General features: G+C 41.6%; 1 protein-coding gene and 1 non-coding gene across 3 annotated transcripts in view; one reads left to right on the top strand and one right to left on the bottom strand.

Moving 5' to 3' along the window:
- The first annotated feature begins 5,247 nt into the window (after positions 1–5,247).
- On the top strand, positions 5,248–5,546 carry LOC146371787 (signal recognition particle RNA). The gene has a single exon (XR_014802876.1).
- Positions 5,547–7,687: 2,141 nt separating this feature from the next.
- The window catches only part of akap12b (A kinase (PRKA) anchor protein 12b), a 51,623-nt gene continuing 34,284 nt past the window's right edge, over positions 7,688–25,026 (bottom strand). Inside the window, exons 1-3 of one of the 2 annotated variants that reach the window (XM_084952882.1) lie at positions 17,603–17,870; positions 9,628–13,911; positions 7,688–8,767 (exon numbers count right to left, since the gene is read on the bottom strand). In XM_084952882.1, coding sequence (XP_084809008.1) covers positions 9,632–13,911; positions 17,603–17,627 — 4,305 coding nt within the window. In that variant the 5' untranslated portion in view covers positions 17,628–17,870 and the 3' untranslated portion in view covers positions 7,688–8,767; positions 9,628–9,631. Of the gene's footprint in view, positions 8,768–9,627; positions 13,912–17,602; positions 17,871–25,026 lie in introns of those variants that run through there. The other variant, XM_084952881.1, reaches the window with a different exon arrangement.

Raw genomic sequence — 25,026 nt, 5'->3', positions numbered from 1 at the left:
CTTATGGATATATGGAGAGACAGGAATCCTGGTGTATCGACATATTCATGTTATTCAAGCACACATAAATCATACTCACGAATAGACTACTTTTTAATCTCAGCAAGTCTGTCCTATAAAGTGAACGGTTGTGATTATGGCAGTGTCCTTATCTCAGACCATGCCCCAGCCAGTCTGGTCTATTTGGATCCAGGGCTAGTACGAGATCCCCCAAAATGGAACTTTCAGCAAAAATGGATGAAGGACAAAGACCTAATGGCGTACCTTGACAAACAAATTACTGATTACTTTGAGCTCAATACTTCTGAAACATCTCCGTGTATTAGATGGGAAGCATTCAAAGCCTTCATTAGGGGCCAAATAATTAGCTTCACAAGCTCAAAATCTAAGAAGGCCAGACAAAAGCTGAAATTATTGGAATCAAAAATTAAAGCTACTGAGGATATGTACTTTAAGAACCCCTGTCCCAAGCTGCACCAAAGTTTGCTGTTATTAAGAACCCAATATAATGAAATCTCAGCTTCAAAAGCTACAGCTAATTTCTTAAAACTTAAGCAGTCCATTTTTGATCAAGGGGAGAAATCAGGTAAAATTCTGGCTTGGCGTATAAAACAATTCCAATTAGAAAGATCAATTACTGCACTTAAAAATGATAAAGGGGAAACGATCTCTGACCCTGCTGCAATAAGTGACTCTTTCAAGTTCTATTATGAAAGGTTATACAGTTCTGACTTAAACCCAGGTGAACCAGACCCCAATTTTTTCCTCTTTTCTTGACAATATGAATATCCCCAGAATAGAAGAAGAGGAATCCTTGAGACTGGGGGCTAAATTGACTCTGGACGAAATCTCAGAGGCAATAATGAGTATGAATTCTGGAAAGGCTGCAGGGCCAGACGGTCTGCCAATTGATATCTATAAAAAGTTTGTATCCAAATTAAAGGCACCCCTTTTGGAAATGTTTTCTGAATCTGCTCAAAAGGGGATACTCCCACCCACTCTGAGAGGGGCCTTAATTACACTTCTTCCCAAACCTGGAAAGTCGAATGATAAATGTGAAAACCTGCGGCCAATTAGCCTCTTAAACTCAGATTTAAAGATACTCTGTAAAATTCTAGCAAAGAGACTGGAGGGCCTTTTGCCAGACATCATCAAGGAAGATCAAAATGGGTTCATGGTTGGGCGTCAGGGATTCCACAATGTTCGACGAGTGTTAAATATTTTACACGAGCAAGGGGGGTCTTCAGATACAGCTTTCTTGGCACTAGATGCCGAGAAGGCTTTCGATAGGGTGGAATGGCCCTATTTGCTTGAGGTTCTTGGTCGCTTTGGTTTGGGAGTGGGATTCTGTAACTGGGTCAGGCTTCTATATAATAACCCATATGCAGAAATAATTACCAATAATGTTATCTCAAAACCAGCTGAGATTGGAAGAGGTTGTAGACAAGGTTGCCCCCTATCCCCCCTTTTATTTGTAATTGCAATTGAACCACTTGCTATTGCTGTAAGAGAACACGGTATGATCACGGGTATAGAGATCGGAGGGCTCGACCATCGAATAGCTCTTTATGCTGACAATGTGATCCTCTTTCTTAAAAATCTGGGAAAATCTATTCCAGCCATTTTAGACCTAATTGGAAAATTTGGACATATTTCTGGTTATAAAATCAATAAATCAAAATCTTCTATAATGCTTTTGAACTCAGAAGAAAGGATGAATCCACCTAAATACACCTGCCATTTTAGAAATGTGAATCAGTTTACTTATCTAGGTATTCAGATTGTCCCGAAATTGGAAGAGGTGGTGAACCATAATTATAGTCCAATTATGACGGACATATCCAAATCAGTGGAGAGATGGTCGAGTCTCCAAATTTCACTGATTGGTAGAATAAATATACTAAAGATGAACGTGCTCCCTAAGCTTCTGTATCTGTTTCAGAATATCCCCTTGCCACCCCCCTCAGACTTTTTCCTTAAAATAAGAAAACTGTTTAATCAGTTTTTATGGAATAACAAGCGTCCCAGACTTCGCTTATCACTTTTATACTTGCCCTTTGATGCAGGAGGGCTGCAATGTCCTAACATGGTTTGGTATTACTGGGCAGCCCAGTTAAGAACTATAATGTTCTATTATGCTGCAGAAAAGCCCCCCGCATGGAGAACTATTGAGTCTCTCTCTCTTAGGCTTCCACTTCCTACATATGTATACTCTGATAAATATAATAAACTCAAAGACATTACGCTTAATCCTATAGTTAAAAACATGATTTATATCTTACATGTCACTCAAAGATATTTAAACGTAAAATCTCCCCTCTCCGTTTTTAGCCCGATTTGGGGCAACAATTATTTTGCCCCGGGTAGGGCGGACGGTGGTGTTAAAATGTGGGCAGACTCGGGGCTGGGACTGGTGAAGGATGCTTTCGGGGGTGATGGAAGACTTTTAAGTTTTGAACAACTAATCTCTAAATTTAATATTCCCCGAAAGCATTTTTTCAAATACCTACAGTTTAGGAGTTTTATCAGGTCTTATCATAATGATTTTACACATATTCCCCCGCTGTCCACATTAGAGAAAATCCTAACCAAAAACCCCACTGGTAGAGGGATGATATCTGAATTATATAACTTGATGATGACATCCTCTCCTGATTCATCTGCTGCTAAGCTTGAAGCTTGGAGGTATGACTTACAGGAGGAATTGACAGTGGAACAATGGAGTAGAGCATGTAAGCTAGCCCAAACACAGATAGGGAACACACGTCTAAAATTGCTACAATTTAATTGGTTGATGAGAGTGTACATAACACCAGAAAAACTTAACAAATTTAATATGCAGATTCCTGATATCTGTAATAGATGTGAAGAAGATAAGGGCACATTGCTCCACTGTTTATGGTCATGTCCCAAAATAAAGGAGTTTTGGGAAGAGGTTAGAGCAATGATAAAGGAGATTTTGTCAATTAAACTTGTGATGGATCCCAAACTTTTCCTACTGGGATTATATCCTGTAGGGTGTAACATAAATCATTTTGAGAAAATCTTCATAAACATGGGAATACTACAAGCAAAGAGAGTGATAGCTCTAACGTGGAGGAGTCTTGGCAAACCAAGTATTTCACATTGGTTCAAAGAATTGTCTTTATGTTTACCATTAGAGAAAATTACATATACTCTAAAAGATAAACAAGAAATTTTCCAGAAAATTTGGGGGCGCTACATCCAGTATATTGGGAATAAAGATCTATCTGGTTTACTGTGTGAGACAGGGACAGCCTAGCTATTCCCTGTACAGGACCACAATCATATGCTGCAATCTGAAAATTATTCTTTAAAATCTGTCAGAGGTCTCATGGACTCAAGTGCTTTCATTGAATGTACCTTGTGTTTCGTTTATTGTGTAAATTTGTTTGTGTATGTACTTTATATATGTATATATGTAAAACTTTAATAAACATAATGTTGAAAAAAAAGAAGAAGACCCAAATGCCACGTTGCAATACTATACTGCTATGGTAGCCAACGTTTTAAATGCAGATTTGACAGGTTTGTGAGTGTACACTTTATCCATAACCTAGTGAGGGTTTATGCACGTCTACCACAGGCTGGCTGTAGATCAGGAGGTACAGCAGGTCACCTACTGATTGGAAGGCTAGTGGTTCGATCCCTGGCTCCTCCAGTTTGCATGTCAAGAGTATGATAGTACTTAGGAAGCACGTCTTGTCATTTGTGGGCCACCAAAGGGCCATCATTCTTTGCGGTATGTGGGCCATGTGTAGGCACATTGTGTGGGCCAGATCCGGGCAATACCAGTTTTGCTATGTGGGGTGCTGGTATCTTATTTCTGAATAAAAATGTTCCAAAGTGTCACACCTTATTTACCATCCTGCAAACACAGAAACATCCCTCACTCACTTTAGTTAGGATGGATTCTCTCTCGTTTCTCCACACAGTTCTGTACATTTAATTAACATGGACATTCATGTACGCATACCTGATATCTATGTCTGAAATGTTATCTCTTATCTAACTTATTATAATAACATGTAAATTCATATGATAATGGCGATATGGTCTCGAACCTAGAATGTTTATTCAAAACATCTTCAACATGAAACAATGGCTGATCTTTCTATGAAAGATTTTGGTCTTCCAAAGTGAGATTTATTAATTACTCAGGTAATAGCAGAGCCTGTACTGCACCTTTTTAACACTTGATTACAGTGAGTAGAGTTGTGACCAAAGTACTGGTGGTGGCACCACTGTTAAAACAATTTTTAACATTTATTTGCTAAAAAAAAAAAAAGGGTTTTGAAACTTTTGAATTTCCCATGTTTGTTCTTCGCAACATCATAAGTTGCCCTAACTTAGTTATCTTAAATGACCTTTACTTAGTCTTTTTGGGCAATAAGTTTGAGTAATTTATTTAAAGTTCTGGGAACTAATTCGATTTCACAGAGTAGAAAGGTGTAAAAAACAAAAAAACAAAAGAAAAACAACTGCAAAACAAACTTTGTGTCACTGACAACTTTTGTCCACAGCTTTACAGATTTGTTGGAAACAGCTGTTCAATCCATCGTAGGCTGTGTATAAATGCGCTTATCAGTAAGGTGAAACTTAAGTCACATGGTTTCTGGGAAATCATGTGGTGTAGCCATTCTACTTTGACTTTTGTTTTTTTTATTACTCATTTGAAACTCATGTACACTCCTTATACATCTTATATGACATCTCAGTTATTGGGAGCAGATGGGAGGAGTTTGGGAGGAGCAGAGCAACAAAACTTTTTTGTTGCAAAGTCCGTGTGTTTGTAGTGATGTGGAAGGAGTGTTCTCACACCGGCCTGATTGAAGTGCCCAAGAGAAGCCTGTAATAGCTGCATGTGTGTTTGTGTGTGTGCATAATATACATACTTGTTTCCCAGAAAGAATTAATACTAGATGGATAGAGACAGGTTTTAAAGACTAGAAATGAAAACATGTGAGTCCTGTCTTTAAATAAAAATATATAATTCCCTATATTCCTATCTATTCTTGACATTGAAGCTTTACTCTTCTTGATATTGTGACAAAATACTCTTGGGTTAACCATGAGCTTTCTAAAAACTTGCATATAACAATTGTGCACCATTCATTCCTCATCTTTGCTGCCCATCATTGCAACTTTGCTAATGATGGGCAGCAGGTTAGTGTCATGATGTCACCTCAGACATAGTTAAAAGCCCTGTTAACGTAGCTGCTTCTCGCCGGGTGCAGTGGCGCGTGCCTGTAATCCAAGCTACCGGGAGGTTGAGGTTGGAGGATCGTTTGAGCTCACGAGCTCTGAGCTGCAGCAGGCTATGTTGATCGGGTGTCCGCACTAAGTTCGGCATCGACATGGTGATCCTGGGGGAGCCTGGGACCACCAGGTCACCTAAGGAGGGGTGCACCGGCCCAGGTCGGAGACGGAGCAGGTCAAAGCCCCCGTGTCGCTCAGTAGTGGGATTGCACCTGTGAATAGATTCTGTAGAGCAGCCTGAGCAATACAGCGAGACCCAATCCTTATACCTGTCTCTACCTCACACAGCAGCCTCATCAGCACGTCTTGGTCTTTTTAATTCAAGTCCAAAACACTCACAAATCTGCTGCTCTGCTTGTCCTGCACCACCTCCACCTGCAGGACAGCTGCAACTACATCCTCCACCTTTAACACGCCACCGCCCAGCAGGTGGAGACAAACTCAAAGTAGGACATTTATTCAGGTGAATTTTTGGTTTCATATTTGCATCTTATAACCACAGATTTGAATGACTGTCTTGTAAAAAGGTTTATCAGGAGTTAACTGTCCACTGAGGAATTATCTTTTAATATAACAATATATGATTATTATCTAACAGTATCGAGAAAATTCCAGTCAGCTCGCTCAAATATTGTATTTAAAACAAGAACTATCATAAGGTGAGGTTTTTGATCATTTCAATCAATTTTTCCCTCTCATGAGCTAGAGTCTTTCTTTTCTTTTGTCCTCTTATGTATTTATTTATTTCTGTTTTTTGCTTTTAATTTTCTTTCCTTTTTCAAATTTAAAGTGATTTGTAGTCATTTACTAACTATAATCTGTCTTATTTTATCCCACAATTTTTTTTTCTGGGTTCAGTCTGGTATGGTGCTGTCACAGTGCAACAATCTGGTAGTCATACCTTTTTTTTCAGTAGTGCTTCCATGGTGTAATGTACCTCAAGTAGCTTGGAGAAATATTGCTCAAGACCACTTTAAAAAACACGGCTCCTTGGAAGCAAAATCTAAAGAAATAAGGGGTGGCTTAAGACTTTTGCACATTATTATACCAAAGTGTATTTATGCACTCTTCATAATCACTAAATATTGTTGTTACCTGATGGTGAGTCATCATGATTTAAAGTATTCACGTTACACACCGTTTTTCTCTAACTTTATTGAATGAAATATAGAAGTTTCTGAATCCTTACTATTAACAGCTTGGGAAATATAAAAGACATGCTACATGAATATTATGCTAAATGCCTGCAGGTTAATCGTTAATATTACAACAATATGATTTAAGTACATACAGTAGGTATACAATCTGTACAAATGTTAACAGGTTCACAGTTAAGAGTGTTACAAAAAGCAGGGAGGACTGAAGGTGGGCGGGTGCCCCTAAATGCTTAATATACAATATGCTGCAATAGCAAAAGTCTTTAGTTTGCCGTTTTCTTTTTAAATCACTTATTTTACATAAAGCAAATATCACTAATGTGACAGGCCCTCTGGGGTCAAAGCAAAGTGAAGTGGTGACCTAGATAATGGTCCAGACTTCCTGATCCTTGACTTGTTTGGCAATAAAGCTGAGTGAAAGGGGAGCCTTCAGAGCTACTAGCATCACCCACTAAATTAAACTGATTGGATAATAGAACTCACATCTGAAGAGGTTCCTTTTTTTATTTTTAATTCATTGTTCAGGAGTTGTGACCAATAGGAAAGCGATTACTTTGGTGGTGAAACTGCATCACAGGGATGACGCAGATATTCAGAAATCATCTGCCAATAAATCTCCAAAACAGGCCCCGACGTTTGACTCGGTTTTGAGTTTTGATGCCCGAATCAAAGTAGCTGAGTAGAGGCTTTGGGAATCTAATTGGATGCAACTGATTTCCTATCCTGTGAGCAATGGAAACCACGACTCCCTGATTTATCCTAACTTGATTTGGCTTTTAAATTAAGAGTAAAATGAGCTATTGTTTTTAATTTATGGTACCACGCTTTATTGATCAACCTCTTGGTCTACATCCTCCCTGGTGCCAGTTTGTTGACCCTGAGCGACCATGCATGGTGAACAAGCGCAGATCAAGTCAAAACTGGACGATGATGATCTCACACTTTACCAACTTTTAGTTAACATATAGCTGAAGTTAAAAAGAAAATGACACCAATGAGTGAAGACTAATGGGCTGCAGTGCTTTTTGTAGGCAGCAGAGGGCGTTAACATTTCATTTCAAATGTAAATATAGTGCAGCAGAGAAAGTGTTAAACTGCTTCACATCAATTAGACATATTTCACAGAGTAAGTCAGAAAACAGAGTCATTAAACACTGCAGACAAGTGCAAGTGTTTCATAAATGCACAAAAGTGCCATCTATAGTCTTTGCACTGTTTACTGCATGCCTGTGTCACAGTATCAGATGAGGTGGTTTTAATAGTATTTTATTGTATTATTACATGAAACAATGAGTAACAATGTGTTTTTACAGTAAACCAGGCAGTGATTGTTTTCTTATCGACTTTGAGCTGCATTTTGATCGGGGTGTCGAGTGGCGAAGGACAAACTGTGACAAGAGAATGTGGCAAAAGTCAAACATGTGATGCATTTCTGAAAAGTATCATCATACTCTCTGCCCCTACTGCTTGTTTTCTCTGCCAGAGGAATAACACTTGTACCATGGCTTACTACAAATCCTAATAACCTTTGAAATTGACAGTTAAAGCTGTGATACACTAAGCACTTTTTATATAACACTTTCACATTTGTTTTGGTAAATTCCGATCATCCAGATACATTTAGTAAGAAATACTGTAGACGTGGGCATCTAACTTTAAAGTCTGCTTTCTTATGTTGCTCAAAAATACCTGTTATATCACAGCTTAATATTAGAAATTAAAAAACAGGCAACAAAGTCCATACAATAACAAAACAGAGCAAAATAAAGAAAAAAATAAAGACCTAGGAGTGAATGAAAGAATAATCAAGATATAAATACAATTTACAGGATATTAATCCATCTCGTCACTTTCTAAGACCATCTTACTCTTCCTTCTTTTCACATACACGCACACACGCACATATGCACAGAAACACACTCAGCCGGGTTGCTGACTCTTGCGGTGTGCAACAAGGGCAATGGAAAGTCACTGGGACACTGTAGATACACTGCACTGACTACAAGCCAGATGGGATGCTTCTGGGGCACAAGACATGCATGAGTGTGTGTTTGTGAAAGTGTGAGTGAGTGGGTGGGGTGAGGGTGCAACAGTGGGTCGTCACGTTGCGGTGACAGGGCTGCAGGACGGGGTTGGAATACAGGTGGGAGGGCAGCTGGAGAGAATGGCGGTGCTGTTGCTCTTCTCTCTGGGCGGGATGGCCGAGGTCGTTCTCAGCATGTTCTCCCAGAGCAGCTTCTTTTTGTCTCTTACTGTCTCTCTCTTTCTCTCCCTCATCACTCATGTCCTGGTCCAGACAGTGCGTCTCCCAGGCATCAGTCGCCTCCTTTCTGCCTCAGTGGAGAAGCACATAAAACATATATTAGCAAGAAGAAATGGCTGGATCTTGTCTTCTGTTATCAGGGAACTGTTTATATTACATTAGGAAATAAAATCTTCCGAATATCATCTTAAAGCTGTGTTAAATGTGGCTGAATTAGCATTAGCATCATATTGAATTACTGTGTTTATCTCCCGTTTCTGTTCCTGTCCAGCCTCTCATTGCATTGCTTAATACATATTTAAGCGAACTACGCCCAGTTTCCCCCTTGTCCTCGTATCTGGTCGTATCAGGTAACATCACACTGTATTTCGAAAACTGTGCTCACTATAAGAGGATAATTCAGTTAAAACTGAAAAGAAAAATGCCTGCTCTTTGAAGCTTTGTAATTGAGTCTAGTAAATGCATACTCCGACATGGTTTCTTGACTCCATACTGAGCCTGTGATAGAAGAAAAACAGAAGGAGGGAGCGGAGGAATCATAATCAGCCTTTCAGCACAAGTTCATCTGCCCCTCACACACACACCACTTCCCTTTAAGACTCCGGCCTACAAAGAAGGGGTCAACGGCGGCATTCCTGCTTTGATATCAAAGGTCCCCTGGTTACTCATAGCCTGAACAAAAGCTTTTTCATCTGGTGAGAGTGCAAATCCCCTCCCCTACTCCCTAATAAAAGCAGGACCCATTGATGTTTTTAAAAAAAAGCCACTATGAGAAGATTGTTTGATAGGCCAACAAAGGAATTTTGTAAATAACTACGCTTAAAAAGAAAAAAATCTCAAGTTTTGAGATACTACTAGTACAGAAGCTACTTAAAGTTCTGAGACAGTCAAACAGACAATATAACAGTGCTGAAAGATTAGCCTCACCTGCTCATGATGCTGCTGTGATCTCTGTGGACACAGGCTCGATCTCCTTCACAGCCTCCTCGATCACCTCAATCACCTGCGCCATCACTTCTGCACACTTTGACGGTGTTTTCTCGGTCGCCGATGTGCCAGCTGCGTCCTCCGCTGCATTTATCGCTTGAGGTTCTTCCTCCAGCACTGGGAGCTTCTCGCTTCCACTGCTCTTGGGTGGTGCATTAGTGTCTTGAGCTGCAGGACCGTTGCTGTCGAACTCTTCAACGGCCTCTTCTTCGATTGATGGTTCCTCAACCACAATCGCTGTCTGCAGGACCACCTGGATGGGCATGTGGACTTCAAGCACTTTCTCTTTCTCTTTCTTTTCCTCTGAGGGAGCGTCAGGCTTGGTTTCCTGTGATTGTGATTCCACCTTTTCAGGAGCTTCTTCCTGATCTTTGCTCTGTACCTCCTTGACCTGTGCAGGCTCTTCACTTTCCTGTCCTGCTTCTTCTGTTTTAAGCATTTCCTCACTTACTTTAATCTCTGCATCTTGCTTCTGACCCTCTTCTGGTTTCTTTTCCACCTCTTCAAGATTCTCAGTGACCTCGATTGGGATAGCATCAATGACCTGAATGGCAACATTGAGTGGCTGAGGTGACTTTGTTACTGGTTTTTCACAGACGATGGGAACAGGGGTCTCAGTGACAACTGGTGCGTCGGCTGCGATGTCGATCTCGTTTTCTGTTGTTGCTATTGCATGGACTGGTGTTGGGATGGCGGCTGATGGAGTGGGAGGCTTCTTTGGCTTAGGTACATCTTCTGAAACTTTATCTACAGCATCCTGAATGACAGTCTGAGCAATCGCCATGCTCTGAACCTCAATTTCACTGACCTGTTGGGCTTCCTCCTTGATTTCCTCTGTCTTCTCGCTGGCCTGCTTAGCAACTGAACTGATCACTGGCTCTGCTATTGGGGTGGCAGCAGCCTCTACGGTCTTTGCAACCTCCTTCGTGGTTTCCTGCGAGTTGAACTGTTCAACATCGGCTACTTTAGACTCTGAGGCACTTTCTGTGGCCGCCGCCTTCTCTGATTCCACACTGACTGGAGCCACAAGGACGACTGTATCTATGATAACAGGAACTGCCTCACTTGGAAGAACTACAGGAATGGGCGGGTCAGTCTCTTCTGTGATGGTGGCCTTTGTGGTTTCACATATGTCTGATGACATCTCTGCAGCTGTAGCCTGAAACACCTCTTGTACAGGGATATTTTCTTCAGTGGCAGCAAAGTGCTCCATTTCCATCTCCACTTCCTTGGTCTCTACAGTTACCTCAGAGACTTCAACACTTTGGGTGCAGATAACCGCTTCGGAGGTCAGAGCAATGGGACTGACTAGCACAGTTTTAGGGGAGTTCTCGCTTACTGTGGTGGACTGAAGGACCTCAGACTCCTCTGTGACAGTGTTCACGACTCCAACCTTCTCAATCTCCGGTTCTTGACACAAGCTGGCAACTTGAATAGTTCCATCACTCCCTGAACTTTCAACAGCAACTTCAAGTTCAGTGGGTTCTAGTAGCTGCACTTGGGCCGTCAACACTGGGTCTTCTGTGAATACTGCTTCCACTGTAGGTGGGTCCAACTCTTCCACTGACACCTCAGAGCACAGAGAATCACGGAACACCGCCACAGTCTCTACCAGAGGCTGTGCAGGCTTCTCCAGAGCTACTTTGGCGATTTCCTTGGTGCCGAGGCCAGTGCAGATAACCATGGCGTCATCGTGAGTATGTGGCTCGAGGATGGTATTTGTTGTGGCCTTGGCACTGTCAATCGGTGGTTCAGGCTCCGTCTTTTCAGCAGCTACCTCTAATCGTACATCTTCTACAGCCACACATGTCTGGGACGGGATTTCACTGATTTGGGACTCAACACCCTGCATAACCTCTTCTGCGTTCTCTGACTTGGGTGTCTGAGGAACAGGGGTGGTTGCAGCAGCTGGAGCTGGATCGACAGGCTTGACCTCAGCGATGGAGAGTCGGCGCCCTGTGCGTCCCGAGGGTTTAGGTAGCATGGCTGGGTCCTCAGTTTCATCCTCTGCAATGTCAGTATCAATAGACTTTGGTGTAGCAGCATTCTCTGCTTCCTCTGGGATATCACTCAGCTGATCGTGTTTATCAGCAGCGTCTTCAACATCGGCCGGGATCCACGAAGGGGATCTGTCTTCAGATGACACCTTAATCTGGACAGGAGCTGGTTCTGCCTGTGCCTCGGGTTCAGCTTCGACTTGTGCATCGTACTCTGAAAGCGGAACCACAGCTGGAGTTTCAGAGTCCTCCTCTCCTGAGCTCTGGTCAGTGGAAGATTGTTTTTCAACCTTCTTCTTCTTGCGTCCTGGGAAGAATTTTCTCAGAGAGAAGGATGACTCATCTTTTGGTGCTTCACTGTCAGACTGGACTTGCTCTGCAGACTCGTCAGGCTTTTCCTCACTTTTGGCCTTGTTCTTTGGCATAACCATGCGTTTTAGGGTACCCCAGGTAGACTCTCTTTCAGGGGGGCTGGGCAAAGGTTCAGGTGAAGAAACTGGTTCATCTTCAGTGTCAGTTGCAGCCTCTGTTTTACCCTCCTTTTCTGCTTCTGCTGTTGCTGGTGTTTCCTCTTCAATCTTGGTCTCATCATCATCGGAATCAGAGGTCTTCCTGCCCCTCTTCTTGGGTCCACCCATACACATTAGAGCCTCCCAGGAAACAGAGGTGTCCATTTTCTTTTTGGGCTCTTCGGTGCTGCTGAGCAGCTTCTCAGTGGTTTCAGTCTTTGGCTCTTCCTCAGAGGGCTTATCTTCTTTAGCTTCTTCCTCAACACTCTTATCTGCTAATGCAGCACTCTCAGAAGAGGACAGGGTGGCCGACTTGGCTGGCTTCTCCGCAGCTGCTTCATCTTCACTCTCTGATGATCTCTTTACACGCTTCTTTGGCGTCACCAGTTTCTTGAATGAGGACCAGGCCATGATGCCCTCCTTTTTCTTTTCTCCATCAGATCCAACTTCACCTTCAGTCTCTTGGCTAGACTCATTCTGGGTCACCTCCACAGCAATAACATGCTCTCCCGACTCCTCTGGAGATGAGGGCCCACTATCAGTTTTAGGAGCTTCTGCTGGCTCTGTGGAGGCCTGGAGCTGCTCAGCCGCCTGCTCCCCAGACTCTGTGAGCTTGGCCTCAGTATCTTTCTTGGTTTTCGGTTTCTTAGTTGAGAGCTTCTTTAGGCCAGCTCCAGTGAAGAGCTTTTTCAGGGGGCTTCCTTGAGGCTTTGCCTTCTCCTGAGATGACAGCAGCTCAGCCTCAGATGTCACTTCAGTTGGAGCTTTCTCCTCCACTCCTGTGGGAGGTTCAGCTTTTTGCTCTTCTTGTTTTACCTCATCATTAGTTGTTTCTGCAACAGCAGGGGTTTCAGCTGTGACCTCGGGCTCTGGATGATCTTCTGATTTTGTTTCCTGTGGGGTAATCGCTGCCTCTTCCTTGGTCTCAGATTTTTCCTCCACAGCAGCCTCCGACACTTCCTCCTCGGTTTCCTTTTCTGTCACATCTTTGACCTCCTTTTCTTCGACAGCAGTAACAGTTTCCTCGGTCTTAGCAGTATCCTCCTCAGTAGCCACCTCGTTGACCTCCTCCTCTTTTGGCTTCTTTATGCTCGCTTTCTTTCGCAGGTTAGAGAAAAGACCTCCACTGAAGAACTTCCTGAAAGGGGACATGGCAGCCTCCTGAGGTGGTGAAGTGCTCTCACCTTCCTTCTCAGCTCCTTCTTCCTTGACTGCTTCGTCAGCAGCTTCAGCAGCAGCAGCACCTTCAGGCGTGGCTTCAGTGGTTTCAGCTTTTTCAGTTTCTGTAGTGACTTCGACAGCAGCTGCCTCTGCATCAGCCTCCTTTTCTTCAGCCGTGCTTTTCTCATCAACAGCAGGAGCCTTCTCTTTCTCCTTCTCCTCCTCTTCCTTCGCAGGCTCATCTGTCCCACTGCCCTCCTCTCCTTCTTTATCTTTGACTGTCAGGAGCTTCACAGGGTCTTTCTCCTCACTCTTGTCCTTCTTGAGGGTGAACTTAAAGCCCACAAAGCGGAAGATCTTCTTGAAACCAACCTCACTTGCATCATCAGGTTGTTCCTCCGGAGCCTTCTCCTCAGCAGCTGAAATATCATTTGCATCGGGGGCCTCTTTATCAACTTTTTCTCCATTTACTTGAGGGGTCACTTCATCCTGGATGGTGTCCATGGTCTCAGTAGCGTCCTCCTTCTGACCCACAGACACCCCATCTGGCTGGCCAACTGAGAGCACAAGAGAAGAGAAAGAACTTTCTGTAAGATGTTGATCAAATCTCTCACTGGACTTTACTACTTGTCTCTGTCTACAGAAAAAAATCACAAATAACATTCCCATGACATTGATATAAAGCTACAATAGGCAATATTCAATATAACAAATTCAGGTTATGTTGAGGAAATCAAATTATTGGCTGAGACAGCATAAATTATTCAGCATTCCATAAAAATCTCTGAGGAGATGACCCAGTAAAAACAATAAAAAGTTTTATATCTTCAACAAAACTCTCACCCCCATCTGCAGAAAAAAGAAGTTAAACAGAAAGCATTTGCAGAGATCATGTTTTACTACTAAATTGCAATCTGCTCCTGTTAATCCTTCGCTACGTAAACATGCCAAAGAAATGGCATTGACGTAAAAAGGAAAAGGTTTGACGTAGAAAAATAAAGAACAGTGATCCCCAAATGGAAATTAATTGGAAGTGTTATGCAAGCAATCCTTCAACAATTTGCAGATTATTGTCCAGAAGCCTACAAAGCAACTCTGCTATTGTGCAACGTGTAAATAGCATCTAGTTGCCTTTGATGGTCAACGCTTTCCATTAGCATGAGTGATTTCTTGGTAGCGATACACTTGCTAGGCAAATGATGCATGATGATGATAAGAAATGAAAACCACACATGCAACACACACATACGCATACACGCCTGCCACAACTCTGTGTTTTGACAGAAGAAGGCGTGGGGGGGGGGGGGGGGGGTGACGACAACCTGCCAGGGAGTCCTCAGATCTCAGTGCAGTCTGGGAAACCTCACATCTAACACCCCTAGACTCTCAAAACAAATTCCCAGAACTTTAATGCCTGGATATCAGGTTACATGATTACACAGGAGGGCAGATATGCATTCCACAATCTACGCACACTGTGGGAAATATGCCCTTTTCTTGCAAGTCACCAACAAGGCAGACTTTAAAATATGGAAGGAAAACCTTTGAAACATGAAAAATCATATTTCACAGATCAAGGATTTACTTCCAAGCAGAATTCAGTTTTCCCATTTCACACAAAAATGTACAACTCTCCATACGCCTACATCCCTTTTCCTAAATTATAGGCATGAATTTCAAGTCATCAAATTCCTTGAATGTTTTTTGCTTTAAAAAAACCCAAACAGTTTGTGTTTTTTTGTATGCCAACTTGTTAACGAGGGCACGCCCATATCTTATGCATGAATTTGACTCGAGAGGAATGTGAGCTATGCGGTTCACCATATGTTTAGGAAAAGAATTTAGGATACGCTAAACATAACTTGAACTTAAATCCCAGCAGATTTCAAGAATGCTTATTTGTTTTTTTCTCAGCTAAACTGTGTCTTGCCTGTGCCCATATAGCATACACAAAACAAACAATACAGTCCTCTACTACCCCTCCTTAGAATAAGTCCCAATCCCCTTGACCCAAATTCCACCACAGCAGGATGGATGGGGACCCACCCCCTTCCCAAGGCACATACGCATTCAAACACAATAGTCTTCTAACCCTCTCTGGCCTCCGAAAATAAAGGAAGGGGGTTGGTCAGCTTTCCTCTTATCAAGAGACACTGGAGCCCCGAGGAAGTTTGAAAATTATTAGGAGTTTGCTAACTTTACCCAGCTGATGTAAACACGAATGAAACAGGGAGGAAAAAAAACAAGTCTGAGTGGTTTCTTCATTACATCAGTGTCACATGGCAGTGGGCTCTCTCTTTCTCACGTAGGTGTGATTTTCAGGGTCCGATCACATCCTTGTTAAACTGGAAAGGCAACACCAAAAAACATCAAAACAGACCAGCAGAAAAAAAAACCCACCCATGTTAAAAGTTTTGCAAATTCAATTTACATATGCTAGCAACAGAAAATCAGTAATAGAGCGCATAATGATGTAGTAAAGACTTTTCTGAGTAATTGTGTATAGAGGAGGGGTCAGACAGTTAGTAAACCAGACCAGCAACAGTAGTGTGCATCTACATTGATAATAAAACAGGAACCATGCTGACTTAACAGACTACTGGCATCTCTCCCCTCTTTTTGATCTCTGTTTTCCAGCCCATAATTTTTCTTGTTTCTTTTTCCCCCTCCAGACACACAACTCTTATCTGGGGGGGGGGGGGGGGGGGGGGGGAGGAAGAGGAGGGTGTTTAAAGTAACGACTGTACTAGAAAGAATGTGAGAGCGAAGGGTGAGGTGGCTACAAGGGGTGAGGAGGAGACAGTTAAGAGATGAAGGGGCAGAAGTGTGTGTGTGTGTGAGAGAGGGGGGGGGGGTGCATCCAACCCTCTAATTCACTTTAGAGGGTGTCACATATCTCAAACACACACATTCATAGCTGAAATGCTTCTCTCCACTGGAGACAGGCTTTGTTTATGTGTGAGGGTGAGAGCATGTGGCGAAGCAAGGCACTTGTATTAAATATCGTCACTACTGCAAAAAACTGGTGGTTGTTGTTCATGTACTCCACTCTGCAGGGGGTGGGTGTGTCAGTTGGGAGGATGAATAGCAGCTATTCTTTCTATACAGTATGTAAAACATTATAAAATATATGCAAATCCTTGTTATAATTCCTATAGTCTGGACCTGAAGCCTTAAAACAAAAGAAGTCAGTTAAACCCAAGGTAGGGACAACCCCGCCCCCTGTCCTCCCAACAGAGAGGAGACTAACAGACTCTGTCTTGCACCCTGTGTCTGTATGAAAGGTGTGGTCAGAGTGTCTCAGTGTCTCCAAAGGGGGGGGGCACATCAACAGCTGCATCATTGCCTCTCAGAACAAACCAAAGCCTGATGTGAGTTAAGCTGAATTAACCAGCAGTGCACAATAGAAACCAAGACCATGGGTCACCATGAAACAAAACAGTCCAACCCTGCCCAGCCTGAAACATCACTCCTGGTTAGATGTCCCAGAAGAAGGAACAGTCCTGGCATGTAATTAATTCCATATGCCCCTTGTCTCCTCCCTCCCTATATCCTCTGTGGCTAAGTTAAATAACCCCACTGGGAATTGGGATCCCACTCTGATCTAATGAAACACTTCACATGATGGGATGCACGGAGCGCAGCTGGCTGAGATGACGACACGCGCTAAAAGCAAGGTTTCAAAACATATCTGTGCATGCATCGTTATACATCTCTAATCGTCAGCTGTCTGCGTGAATTATTTCCTCACTAAGAAGTTTGGCAGCTGCTGAGGGATGTATACTCTGGGATGAGGGGAAGTAGGTCAGTATTTTAACACTTAGAATATTTGTTAGAAGGACTGTAACAGTGTAACAGGATTACTTTACTTAATAAAAAACAAGGCTCTACTGTATAGTGATCAAAGGAAGCACCCAAAGTGAAATCACTCATCTGTGTCGGGAAAGCTACAAACCACAATGCTCACTTAACCACACCCTCAGGACAACAATGCCTCTGGCCATACTCCCTCATACAGTACAAGAAAAACATGCTTTAGGTTTTGAAATTCCCTCAAATAACAAAGTAAAGCAAAAGCATAAATCACAACATTTAACTTTTAAACACTATCTCATGCAAGCACAGTAAACCAGCAGCCACACCTCTATTTATTTACAAGTTTAAGTAGATATAATTGCATCTTGTACTGAAAAAGACCGAATTTGTCCACATGCAACCGCTTATATTCCACTCAATCCTTCTCCTCACCTGTTAACGTAATTGTTCCAAGCATTGGTAGAAGTCCAAAAAATCCTTTCTCCCAAAAAACTTTTAAAAATAAATAAAGATGCAAAAAAAACCCTGGAGTTCAAAACTATAAAATCCTACACTATGTAGCCTTTTAGCGTTGATTTCTTTCACTGCGGACTAGGTTAAATTTCTCTTTCACTTGGCTCTGTCCTTATTATTAACTCAGAGGGCAGAAGCTGTGTGTGTGTCTCTCTTTCCTCCAGTGGTTCTCAGTCAGTATGAACAGAAATCAGGGCTCCACAGACATTTCAATAGTCCCACACACGTCATGCTAGGACCACCCCTACCTCCCTCCCACCTCCCTTTCTTCAGCTGTTCTGAATGAACACCCCCCCCCCCCCCCCCCCCCACACACACACACACACACCACCCCCACCTCTTCCTCCTCCTCATCCTTTATCCACTCACACTCCCTCAGACCTGAGCGTCCACCCACCCTGAACAAGTTGAGCTCATCGTGTGACCTTTTGAGGACGCTTTTGTCATCCACTTCTTCAAAAAACTATTGTACATGTACAAACCACCAGCGACCCCCACCCCAGTCCCATCTATTCTCCCCACTGTCACGTAGACGCAAACTTTACACACATTGTTTCCTCGGATGGGCGCTCTACAGGCGTCCTCTCCAGGCCTTTGAATACCCATGACTGTCTTTTAAGGAAAGACGTGGGTATTCATGGCTATGTTATTTCTAAAATAGCAACTGTAAAACAGTCTTGAGCGCCCCCATCCCCCCTGAATCCCCTCTACTCCACTTCTTAAGGAGGCCACCAGGCTTTCCGTGCAGTGTGTCGTGGCTCACATCACCAATCATGTAGAGGAATGTTGATGGAGGAAACCCAGAGGGAAATCCAGGATTTAATATGGATGCTAACTGCACTGTATGGAAATTGAGACATCTTAGTACACTGACCTCAAATATGTTCTCATTTAAAACACCAAAATCATGAATGGGAACTGCTATCAAGTTCCAGCCTGCCCCCTGTGAATGTTAATGGGGCTCAGTTGCTCCAATACAGACACATTTAATTCAGCTTTTGTCTGTGGGGCAAGAGAGACGACAAGGAATGCAGATAAATCCTCAGGTAAATACCAACATAATCAGATCTGTCACACTTTAACATTGTCCCACAGGAATGTGTGAATTCCACCTTAGCGGGCCCCCCAAATGGGTGATAACAGTAGTAATCAAGCACCGTCTGAAAGCGGCCGCCGAAAATGTTTATGTGCTTGAGGTTTAAAGTGTGAGAAAAAGCATTCACACAGAGGAAGTTAATCGACATCGAGTCTAGCTGAAGTAATCAAGGTAAATGTCGGCTCCAGGAGTGAGATGATTGAAGAGTCGGCTCCGATTTTTCAGTATATGCTATGAAAAAACATTTCTTATAGCTTTTAAACCTCCAGAATGTCAGGCTAAAAAAAACAAGGCAAACCAAGGAACATGGACAAGAGAAATATTATTTTCTCCTTATCTAACACCACTTCCTGTGAGTTTTGTATCAGATCTACTAAACTGAATCAGTTGTGAAGGAGTTATTGGGCTTGCAGACAATCAAATTGTAAAAAAAAAAAAAAGACCAGAAATCAACACTGGAAAACTGTGATCTTAAAAAAGAGACATGCTTGAGCTGTAGAAATCATTGCATAGGCTCAGCAACACAGTTCATCTTTGCAACAAAGAAAAAAAAACATGTGTAAAGGGACCAGTATGATTTTTATTAGATTGCCAAATACACTGCCATATAGACAACATATTTTAAAGGGAAGGCAGTAAAAGAGCCCAGATGTCTGCCTGCTTGCAGCTCAGAACTTTTGTACCAACTATTGCAGCTTTCTGAACCGACAAATCTATTACCAAGCAAGAATGAGAAAACATTTATTTTGGAAATTTTCCTCCAAAGTTCCCCAACACCTAAAAAGAAACAATACAGTCACAAGAAGGCTGGAAAGTACCTGTCATCAAGCTCAATATGAGGAGATGGTTTCCAGAATTTCTCAGTTTTACTTTAGTCATTTGATTCTCTTTTATTTACTTAAATAGAGTTATAAAACATTACACTATTATCACGTTATGGATAAAACCTTCAGATTTTTGCTGATGAATGCTATATCCATGATCTGGTTATAGTAATATAGAGACTTATTTTAACTCTAACTTTAACTAAGAATATAACTTTAATCCATCTGTGCAATAACAGGTTTAGAGAGAGAAAATCTTGTCATTACAGATTAATTACTCTGATGCTGATCACCTAAAGAGAATTTCATTCAGACACACCAGTGAGTCTTTCTTTATTTGAATCATCCAAGTTATTCGGTTACTGACTCATTAAAGAGTTATTTCACTATCCGTCCTGTACAAAGTGACCGCTTTGACAGGATACTGCGCTGAGTGAACACTGAGTCAGACTGAAGGGAATTTAGATAGAGTGCCTCCAGTAGGTCAAACCACGTCTTCCTTTTCCCTGCCAGCTTCCGTCATGTGACTCATCCACATCAATCACATTCCTGGACTTCCATACATGCTGAGACGTATTGTATTTAGACTACACTGTATGGGAAACACTGAAGACAATAAAGGAAAGATCCCTATCCCCTTTAAAATTACCATTATTAAAAACAGAGCAGAGAACAATCAACTCTAAATTTGTCCTGCTACCAAAGATGTCTACAAAATATGCTGGCCTGGCCTGACTTGATACTACTGCAATTCAAATGTACTACATATTTGCACTATTATGTTCGCCTTAATATAAACTTAAGAGCACAAAGTAATTACAATTTTGAATCCAGCTGAGCTGCCGTTGGCCAATAATTACAAACAGCAAGAAATCTGCAAGTTTGGAGCCAGAAATCTTTCAAATACACAGAATTTGATTATTTTGTTTGTTTTTTCATACAAAGAAAACCATAAAGTATTTACATTTGGGAAGCCTGGATCTGATTGTTTTACATTGCCTGTTTGAACTTGAAAGGAAAGTATAAAAAGGAGTATAAAAAGATCTGATTTTGTTTTCTGGATATTACAATTACATGTTTCAGATCATTCAATAAATTTTTAATATTAGACAAAGGTAACCTGAGTTTTTAATTTCTGATTGAATTTATTAAATCCTACCTGCCTCTGTCTGAAAAAGTAACTGCCCCATAAGTGGCAGCAAGAACCTTTATGATAAATTTGTTTTAATTCAGCTACACTGGAAGGTTTTCCAGCATGAATGGCTTGCCTAAGGTCATGCCAAAGCATCTAAATCAGATTTAAGTCTGGACTTAGGACACTCTTAAACTGTACACTTGCTGGTTAGTTTTGGATCACTGTCCTGCTGCAAGCGTGCTTGAGCTTTAGAACATAAATGTATAGCCAGACATTCTCCTTCAGGATTTTCCGGTTGAGAGAAGAATTCGTGGTTGGATCAATTACAGCAAGTCATCCAGGTTGTAAAGCAACAAAGCAGCCACAGACCATCACACTACCACCACCGTGTTTGAGTTTTTGTGTGACGTTCTTTTTTCAAATGCTGTGTTAGTTTTACTCTAACATGTAACGTGACTAAAACCTTCCAACTTTTGTCTCGTCAGTCCACAGAATACTTTCCTAAAATTGTTGAGGGATCTTCAAGGTGTTTTTTTGGGGGGTAAATGTGCGACGAGTCTTTGTGCTCTCTTTGGTCAGCAGTGGTTTTCTCCTTGGATCTCTCCCATGAATGCCATTTTCGCCCAGTCTCTTTCTTACTGTTGAATCATGAACTCTGACCTTAACTGAGGCAAGTGAAGGCTGCGGTTCTTTAGATGTTGTTGATGCGCTCTAGGAGTGATTTTCCTAGGCTGGCCACTCCTGAGAAGGTTCACCGCTGTTACGACTTTTCTCCATTTGTGGTTAATGGCTCTCACTGTGGTTCACTCGAGTCTCAAAGCCTTAGAAATAACTTTGTATCCCTTTCCAGACTGACTTTTTGTTTCTTTAAATCGTTACTTTTTGATATCTTTTACTCTGCTTCACTTTTTTTTAAGAAAATGTGGTCAATCATAGTTAACTTTTATCTTAATAGAGTCAGAGGAACAGTTACTTTTTCACAGCACTGTATTTAAATGGTGCAGTCATGTTTATATGCTGTGTTAGGGTTGAATATTTCATGAAATGCAAATGTTGTATAGCTTTAATGTTGGGTGAAACAACATGTGTCTTTTCCTTTAATTAAAACTTCTATTTTTACTACAAACAAAGAGCAGTTGTGTTGTTACGTTATGCTGTGCAGTACATGCCTCGCATATCTCGATAAATCGGAAAACGTGCTGGAGTTCAGGAATGTTTGAGGAGGGGTTCTGAGTGGTTGGGTGGGTGGGGGTTTAGGGTGCTGGGTGGAGGGGCTTTTTGGTGACTGTAAATAAGTGAGTGACATCATTAGATAGCACAGAAGAAAGTGCCTCATACTCCTCCAAGGGCTGGATTGGGTGATATTGAAATAATTGAAGGAAAGGGAAACGAGGCCAACAAGTGTGTGAAACTGCCCTCAAGATCAGAGAGATTTTTTCATTCAGTGACTTTCCTGCCTTCCACATTTTTTAATTCTTCTTTCTCCTTTTCAGACTGTAGTTTATTCCCCAAATCCACACCGCAATCCCCTTTAACCCTACCCCACTAGTTTCGCCTCAGTCTCTTCTATCCACTTTAAACCCCATCCCACCCCTCCCCCAGTTTGTGTGTGGGCCAGTGGGATGGATAAGAATGTTGGACAGGAAATAGTCACTTCTTGACATCAGTTTCCTCTTCCCATTTCCTCGAGTTACAGTCATTCTGTTCTCTGCACATTCTGTCCAGCAATCTTTCCGTTTTCTTGCTGAGACCGTACATTACGTGATGTCGTGTGATGAAGCGTACACCATGACTGTGATGCTTCCCATGTTTTTGTTTAGTTTTGCTGTAAAACAATGGGACAGTCATGTTTACAGTTTTCAGTAATCAGGGAGAAGCTTCTGGCTCTACTAAATTGAATATTGACTTGCACGCAACTGGCTAATATCACATTTGAGACAATTAAGCTCACTTCCTGTACTGCTGGTCTTTCTTAAGTTTTATAAAGACAAAAGGGGGTTATAAATCTGGGCGAGGAGAGACAGTTCTCACAAAGTAGTATGTTTAGCCAACAGCTGCCATCTGATCTACACTTTCCTCTGCATTCCTGAAATATCTGGCCCAGCAATTTGGCATTCCAGTTGTTGTTATGCATCATCTTGTCTTGCAGTACAGACTGGAATGTATAAACGGGGAAGTGGAGATCTTAAGATCTCCTCCTAGAGGTTGAAACCTGTCAACATTTACAAATGAATGGAGATGAATGGTGTTCCTTTACGTCAGCTGCCAGTTTAACAAGAATGCAGGGTTTCATGTGTGTTTTGCTTCACTTTAATCTGCATTTCAAATGAATGTGTGCATTGAAACTAACTCCAGATAAAAGCTGTGTACCAAACCCCCCCCCCCCCCCAAAAAAAAGCACAATGCTGATTACTAAATGTTGCTCAACCCAAAGGTGGCTCACATGTTCAGGTTCCTTTATGATCTTTCTCGTTGCTCATCCTCCTTTCTTACTCCAGTGTCTGTTTAATATTAGCTTTTGGCAAATATCCATTTACTTGTGACTGATGTATAAAAATGCTGATCCGAACAAACAATTGCTGGTAGTCTCAGTTGTACAAGTATCAAGTATCCTGCACCAAGACGGTTATGCTAAATGTCTGCCAAAACACGTGAAAAACCTTGTCTCACTGGCTAATTCCTGGTACCTTTTTAAGAAGCATTTTGTTCTCAATTTTAAGGTACAAATGACTAATGATAATTTATGGATACATACTGCTTAGGAAGAGTCTTGATAATTTCATTAAAGAAGGAGGGGAGGAGGGGTCAAACATATTTTTGGCCCATTTTCAGAATTCTCCATGTGCCTGGGGGAGGTTAGGGATTGAAGAGGGAGATTAGGTTCCCTGATGCCGGAGAAGATGAGAGAGGAGCGCCCATGGAGACGAGCAGGTCCTGTGGGGGTCTGAAAGCTCTGATGGGAGCCTACCATAAATTTCTAATTATTACTGAACTGTTAGGTCCGGTGCACTGAGGACTATTACTTAAAAGCTGCTGAGCTGACAACCTAATTTAGTGATTTCATATGCTGTGGTTTGGCTCAAAAGCTCTAGTTTTTGAATATGGTGGATTTTGAAAACAACACGATTACGATTGTTTTCTTGCATGAATTTTAATAAATGATCAGGAATTTTAAGAGTTAAAAGTGTGCAGCGAGGGTTACCTTTGAGGCAAAAAAGATTCTTTCTCAGTTTCTACTCATCTGCAAGGTACATTAAGGCTACTTTAATAAATCATTTTTACATTAATTTAATCACAGATTAAAAATATCTTTGTTGAATGTTAAATTAGGCATTCACAGTTTCACCGTACTGATAATTAGCAGTCCAAACTGAATCCCCGATTAGCTCCACTAAGTTCTTTAACCTCTTTTCTGTAACTCTTTAGGTTTGTTTTAACGTAGTAACATAAACCCTGCTTCCAGCTATAGCACAAACATGTTTTAATGAAAAACATGAAAATAGCTGTGCACTATCCACTCAGCAGGAAGCAAACAACAGCAGGGAATAGCCAGCACACATATCTGAGCATTTAGATGCTAAAAAGAGTAGATGGAAAATATATATTAGACTAATAAACTGCTTTGGTAGATAGCCCAGACGCTGGTCAGTTTCCTGTCAGCTGCATATTACACCATCATTTTTTAAACAGCCAAAAGTAATGATACATAATAAATTTCCTCTTTGTGTGACTTTTGCAATAAGCTGTAGAAATTTAAACACAGTGAAAAATTAAAATAAAACATATTTGTCATGTTTATCAATGCTTGTTAAGCATTGATAAAGGTACCTTGATGCTGATATCAAACAAAGCCAGCAGAATTCAAATAGGTGCTGAGTTTTCGAATCAGATATTTGTGCTTATAGAACATTAGAATTGTTGGTGGGAGCCATTGGGGGAAAAATAATGTTACATTTAAGAATTTATATTTCTTCCTAATGAACAGGGAAACACAGACATTATTTATTACCGAAGAACTTTAAACACTCCTTTAATTTGCACACAGGAGTCCGCGGGATCTTCCAGCAATGGTGATGATATTTTCCAGAGAACTGATTAGGCAGTATGTGGCTAATCTCTAATCTAGAATATAACCAACTCCAGACCAGGTTAGGTTTACGGCATAAGCTACCATGGTGATGTAACCTGGCAAGAAGGGAATGAAAATCAAGAAAATCCTGCTTTATCTTACAGGCTTAAGGATGTTAGAGAGAAACAAAACAAAGCAAAAACAGGAACACAGAAAAAT

This window comes from Perissodus microlepis, chromosome 15 (assembly GCF_051167445.1).
Source record: "Perissodus microlepis isolate ML-2025 ecotype Zambia chromosome 15, ASM5116744v1, whole genome shotgun sequence".
Classification (NCBI taxonomy): Eukaryota; Metazoa; Chordata; class Actinopteri; order Cichliformes; family Cichlidae; genus Perissodus; species Perissodus microlepis.
The sequence above is the reverse complement of the archived record's forward strand: the minus strand, read 5'-3'. Positions and strand labels throughout refer to the sequence as shown.